At 62.2% G+C, this 5,846-nt stretch overlaps 2 protein-coding genes across 2 annotated transcripts; both read right to left on the bottom strand.

The window, feature by feature from the left end:
* LBRM_05_0800 (putative methylthioadenosine phosphorylase) lies at positions 1–921 on the bottom strand (the record flags this gene model as incomplete). The annotated part of the gene is made up of 1 exon (XM_001561844.1): positions 1–921. One exon carries the CDS (start codon positions 919–921, stop codon positions 1–3), a length of 921 nt encoding a protein of 306 aa, XP_001561894.1.
* Positions 922–1,961: 1,040 nt separating this feature from the next.
* On the bottom strand, positions 1,962–4,724 carry LBRM_05_0790 (conserved hypothetical protein; the record flags this gene model as incomplete). Its single annotated transcript, XM_001561843.2, has 1 exon — positions 1,962–4,724. The coding sequence occupies one exon, from the start codon at positions 4,722–4,724 to the stop codon at positions 1,962–1,964; it is 2,763 nt and encodes a 920-aa protein (XP_001561893.2).
* Positions 4,725–5,846: the final 1,122 nt, after the last annotated feature.

Raw genomic sequence — 5,846 nt, 5'->3', positions numbered from 1 at the left:
CTATGGGGCGAACTGCGGGTACTTGGCCGCCACAAGCGGCTGGATGCGCTGCTTCACCTCGGCAGGGATGTGCTCTGGCTTCGTCATGATGGCGTCCTTCAGGGCGTGATGCGCCGGATCCTCAAACGGACTCTCGGCGAGGGCCTTGATGATCTCGGGTGGGTAGAGCTGCGCCTTCTCGGAATTCGCCGCCACCACCTTCATCACCTGCGACACGTCCACATGCGGCGCGTCGCTCCACGCGTCCATGTCGGTCACCATGGCCACCACCGCGTAGGCGATCTCCGCCTCGCGCGCCAGCCGCGCCTCTGTCGCCGTCGTCATGCCGATGAGGTGGCCGCCCATCTGCTTGTTGAGGAGCGACTCGGCCTTGGTGCTAAACTGCGGGCCCTCCATCGTGACGAGGGTACCGCTGCTGTGGATCTTGAACGCACCCTTTCCGGCCGCCACATCAGGGAAGCAGCGCAGCAGCGCCTGGTGAGCGATGGTGTTGAGGGCGTGCGACGTGGGGTGAGCGAAGTTGACGTGCGCTACGACACCGTTCTCGAAGAAGGTTGTATTGCGCGCGTAGGTCTTGTCGATGATCTGGTCGCACAGCACGAGGTCGCCGGGGCTGTAGGAGTCGTCCAGCGAGCCGACGGTGTTGATGGCGAGGATGTAGCGCACACCCATCTGCTTCAGCGCGCAGATGTTCGCGCGGTAGTTGATCTCGCTGGGGGTGTGCTGGTGGTGTGGGCCGTGACGCGGCAAGAAGACGCACGGCACGCCGTCAACCTTGGCCACGCACAGCTGCCCACTCGGGCTGCCGTACGGGGTTAGCACGTCGTAGTGCTGGGCATCCTGCAAGCACTTAAGTTTGTAGACGCCAGAGCCACCGATGATGGCAATCTCAACAGGGCAGACGTGTGGGTTGCTATACATGGTTGGACGGTGTATAGGAGAGGAGCTGTGTGTGTGTGTGTGTGTGTGTATGTGAGGGGGAGGGAGGACAGATGTACGCGTGCTAGTGATCGTGGGTAGGTGCAGCGATAGAGCGGTGGATAAGAGCTTGGATGTGCAATCTGAGGCTGCAAGGGGAGGGGAGCTGGATGTAGTGGCTTGACAGGGGTCGGAGTGCAGAGGACACGGGCAGACAAGTTCGACACCAGATCCCCTCTCTCACTTAGCGCCACACCTTTTCTCCTCTCTGCGCGGTAGGAGATGCGCTGAGTAGTGCACCGCAACGCTCTCTTCGACTTATTCCCACAACTACACGTGCGCTGGCTGGATGGCGGGAAGGGAAGAGAATCAAAAGCCGCGCGCGTTTTGATGGGCTCGTCGACCCTACACGTGTCTGCTGCGTTTACTTCGCTGGTCCCCCCCCCCTCCCCCCTCCCCCTTCTCTCTCTCTCTCTCTCTCCCCTTTCTTGCGTTCTGTCGCTGGTCCCCCTAGCATCATCGTGGCTGACCTTTTGGCGCAAACCCCAAGCTCAGCAGCGTCCATTGCTGAGCGCAGCGCCAGCCACCAACATGCACAGACAGAGCAACAAAGAGGGGAGAGGGGCACGGCTTCGGAGTGAATCGGGTTCATGTTATCACTGAAGTGCTGCTGTAGCACCTTTAATGCCATTCTTCCTCTGTTTATTCGATCTGTTAGCGATGCCCATCTCCTCCCTTCTCTTCCCCCCCCCCTCCTCGGGATGCGCCTCATCCGCGTGCGGTGGCAACCACGTCACTCACGCTGCTGCTGTTGCTGCTGACGACTACGAGGACGACTCTCGGTCGTCCGTGCTAGAAAGCTACCTCGCAGTCACGTGAAGGGATGCGACATTCACCGACAGAGGGAGAGATGGTGGAGCACAGGCAGGTTTCGGCGAGAGGGTGCCAGAGGAGGTGGTCAGTACCTCCCCTCTCTCCTCTCTCCCTTGCTCACTCACTGCCCCGCGACTAGCGTACAGAGAGACGCACTCGCACAAGCTTTTTTACTTGTGTTGTGCCTTGTAGTCGATAAACCCGTAGAGGTTCTCCAGCACCTCCGACCACTGCGCTGCCTCCGGCGTCTCCGTGGAGATGCGGTAGAGTCGCTGTGCCTCCCTATCCAGCTGCTGACGCCGTTTCACGTAGCCGGCAAGCTGTGTCTTGAAGGCGCTGAGTCTGTCCTGGACGCCGAGCGGCCAATACACGGCGGCGTCGTGGCGCTCGTCAAGGAAGAGATCGACCAGGGTGTTGGCCGCCTCGCAGCGAACCGTGGCGGCAGCGTCCGCCAACGCAAGCCGCTGCCGCCACGCCCGCCGTTCTGCAGGGTTGCTGGGCACCTTGCCTGGCACGAGCTGCGTGCATAGGTCGAGGAGATTCTTCCCGTGGGTCGTCGCAGCTGGTCCACCGTTGGCGAGCACTGCCAAGGCAAACCGCGCCGCCGTGGCCGCAGCCTCTGCGCTTTGCATTGACGCGCACAGTAGGCCAACGGTGCCAACGCACGCTTGCTTCAGCAGCGCGCTTGCCGACGTCTCCCAGGAGATGCGGATGAGGAGGTCGACGTCCGCTGATGTCGCCTGGACGTGGTTGCACGCGGTCCCAGCAGCGCTGCTCTGCTTGCGTTGCATTGTCCACTGCATTTGCCCAAGCGACTCCAGCTGCATCCAGAGAAGCTCATGCATGCGGGCAGAGCGCTGCAGAATGTTCGCGTGTGCGCTGTCCCCCACCCCCTCCGACGCTGTGGCGTCCAGGTGGAGCTCAAAGCGGCTCAACACAGCCTGCATGAGTGCCCGCCACGTTAGTGCGGGATCGCCGAGGCTCGCGACAGGAAGCATCAGCAGTAGCGTGCTTGCCACCTCCCACACATTCACTTCTGTGGCGAGCAGCACCATCTGCACCTCCGTTGCCACTGCATTAGAGCTCGCCTCGGCGCGCAAAGCGCGCTGCTGGGTCTGCCAAACCATGACGTCACGTGTTGCCGTCGGGTGAGTTGGGTCCGCCAGGACGGCTGCGTTGCCATTGGCGTCCCTGTTCGGCGACATCCAAAGCACATCCTTTAGCAGGAGCCCAAATGCGTAAAAGAGGCTTCCCGACTGCAGCAGCGCGGCCAGCGGGTTGGCGGCGAACGCGGCTTCGTCGTCCTCGTACCGGTCCGTGTCGTTCTTCTCCCCCACCGCGTTCACCATCACGTGCAGCAGGCGGACAGCTGATCGAGTGCTGCGCAGCCGGTGGGTGGTCAACGTCGTCGCCGCCGCCCGCACGTCTTCGTCGGCGCCCGCACCGGTGCCCATGAGAAGCGGCAGCACACCGCACCACACGCGCATCGGCAATGACACTTTGTGCAGGGCATCATTCAGCAGAGGCAGTACGCGCTGCAGGTTCGCTGGCACCGGTGCGATGTGGAGAAGCACGCCCTGGATGGCGAGGGTCGCGCGAAGAAGATCGTACAAGACGCGCTCTCGCTCCATCGCCACAACCGTGTGTTGTGCACCGAGAAAGCTGGGTAGGGAGGCGTCGGAGAAGCGCTCCTGCAGCTGCACCTCGACTGCCGGCTTCTCGGCGAGCCAGGCACGCAGGTCGACAGCGTCGACCGCGGTGTTCAAGAACGCCGTCTGCTCTGCCGTCATGGCGGCATTGCTGCCGGCTGCAGGTGGAGACGAGGAAGGGAAGGCGGACACCGTCGTGCCGCTGTTCCCGCGTGATCCGATGAACACCTGGGCTAGCGACGGGTTCTCGGGGCTGAGCAGGAGCAACACGTCTGCGGTGCTAACCGCCAGCGAGGCTAGCAGGCAGGCCTCGCGCCGCTTGTAGGCGCGCATGGCAAGCACCGTCTCGCTGACCACAGGCGCCTGCGCCTCATCGGCGTAGTAGTGGGCGGAGGGGTGCAGGAGCGTCTCCCACGTTGTCGTGGTCGCTACGCGCAGCACGTCAAGCAGTAGCAGGAGTGTCACAGTGCTGGAGAGGGTCTCAGCGCAGGCCTCGCTCGCCTCCACACACACGCTTGCGAGCGCCAGCACCTCCTCCAGATGGCGCAGAAGGGCGAAGTACGAGTTACGCGTGCTCCCGGCCTGGCGACGGCGACGCGTGCTCGTCGCGGCAGCGGGTGTCGCTTCATCTTCGTCGGCGGCCTCATCACCACCAGTAGCCTTTTCACCTTCTTCTCGGTAGACGTCCATCCAGTCCTCGGGCGTCATGCACCGGCGAGCCTGCTGCACATGCTGCCAGTCCGCCTGCACGAGGCAGGCCAGCCCTTCTGCGAAGCTCTTCCCTGTCGCTGCGTCCACGCCGGCGCTGGTGAGGGCATCAATGGCGCCGTCCTGTTCACTGTTTGCGACAAGACTGCGCAGCGCCTCTGCTGCCGCGATCTGCATGTACAGGATGCCCTTGTGCGGCTGCGGCACCTCCGCTGCCGCTGCAGCCGACGGCGTCGCATCAGCGTGCGTGTTGAGCTGCGGTGGCTCATAGGGGGACAAGAAGAGGAGCTGCGCAACACGTTGCGGCACGGCTTCACCCAAGAAGACGTTGTTGAGTTGCTGCTGCTGCGCAAAGTATGCGACATCGCTGCATGCATCCTCCAACACAGCGTACTCGTGCGACTCCTGCAGTTGCCGGAGACAGGGTGGTATGGATGTGTGGTGCGGCTGCGCCGCTGTTCGTGTGAGGTTATCCACCACGCCTTCTTCTACCTCTGCATAATCATCGTCGTGAGGGTGCTTTGGAGGCCTCTTGCTGGACACTTTGTTGCGTCGTCGCGGGTTCGACTTGCCCATCTCCTCGTCCCCCGTTCGCTTCTTCTCGCAGGAGAACAACAGCACAGACGCAACGCGAGATAAAAGATGGCGCAGTCGTGTGGAGGCGTGCGTGCCCGTGCGTGGCGGTGGCGCGCGCGCTGATGGCGTGTTGTCCTTGCTGTCTCACTTGACGGCAGCCGTGAGCACGAGGTTCGCTTGTGCGCGGGTTGCGAGGTTGCGCCTTCAAGTACAGGGAGCGGCTAAGGCAGAATGGTGAGAGTGGAAAGGGAAGGAGGCGAGAGAGAGAGAGAGAGGAGGACTACGCGGGTACAGTGCAGAAAACCCCCTGAGCAAGGAAATCTACAGACGCACGCGCGCGCACACATACGCATCGAAGCAGTGAGTACTCTCCGGCCACCGACATATCCACGGACGAGCACATGCGCGCGCTCTCCAGGCCCATGTGATATCGATGCTGACCAATGAATACCTCAACAGGGGTTGACTTTCATTTTTGCCTCTCCCGCCACCGCCGTCGTCGTCGTCGTGGCCGTGGCCGTGTGGACGCGCCGACTTCGCTCGCACTGACAACGCACAAGCAAAAGGCAAAACGCGGCGGCTTCCCGATGCGAGCACTGTAAGTGCAAGAGCGGCATGGAAAGAGGCGAGGAGAAGAGTGAAGGTGTGTAGTGCCCAGCGGGCAAAACGCGAGCCGAGCATGGCGAGAGACAGCCAGAAAAATAGAACAAGCAAGCAATCGCAAGGCAATGTAATAGTATCCGCAGATACCAAGCCATTCATTCAACACGCTGCTGCGCCCGTACTCGTATACCCCCCTCCCCCCCACACCATCAGAGATGACTTGCTACTACCTACAGCTTTTTGTTTGTCTACGCACAGAAAGCGAGAGAGGAGAAGACGCCACATCAAGGCGCATGGCTGCACCTGCACCTGCACCTCTACCCGCCCGTCCTCCCGGAGCGCTGGCGTCTCAGGACTGCCTGCAGGGGCGTGTGAATGTCCGTGGCAGTGACTGGAGGAAGGGGAGTGGCGGTACAGGGAGGCAAAGAAGAAGCGCATGGTAGAGAGAGGGGGGAGAAGTGAGCAGGCAGGCACTGAGAGTGAGTGTGGTGGGGGGGGGTGGGTGGGCCGGATCGAAGG

This window comes from Leishmania braziliensis, chromosome 5 (genome assembly GCF_000002845.2).
Source record: "Leishmania braziliensis MHOM/BR/75/M2904 complete genome, chromosome 5".
NCBI lineage: Eukaryota > Euglenozoa > Kinetoplastea > Trypanosomatida > Trypanosomatidae > Leishmania > Leishmania braziliensis.
The sequence above is the reverse complement of the archived record's forward strand: the minus strand, read 5'-3'. Positions and strand labels throughout refer to the sequence as shown.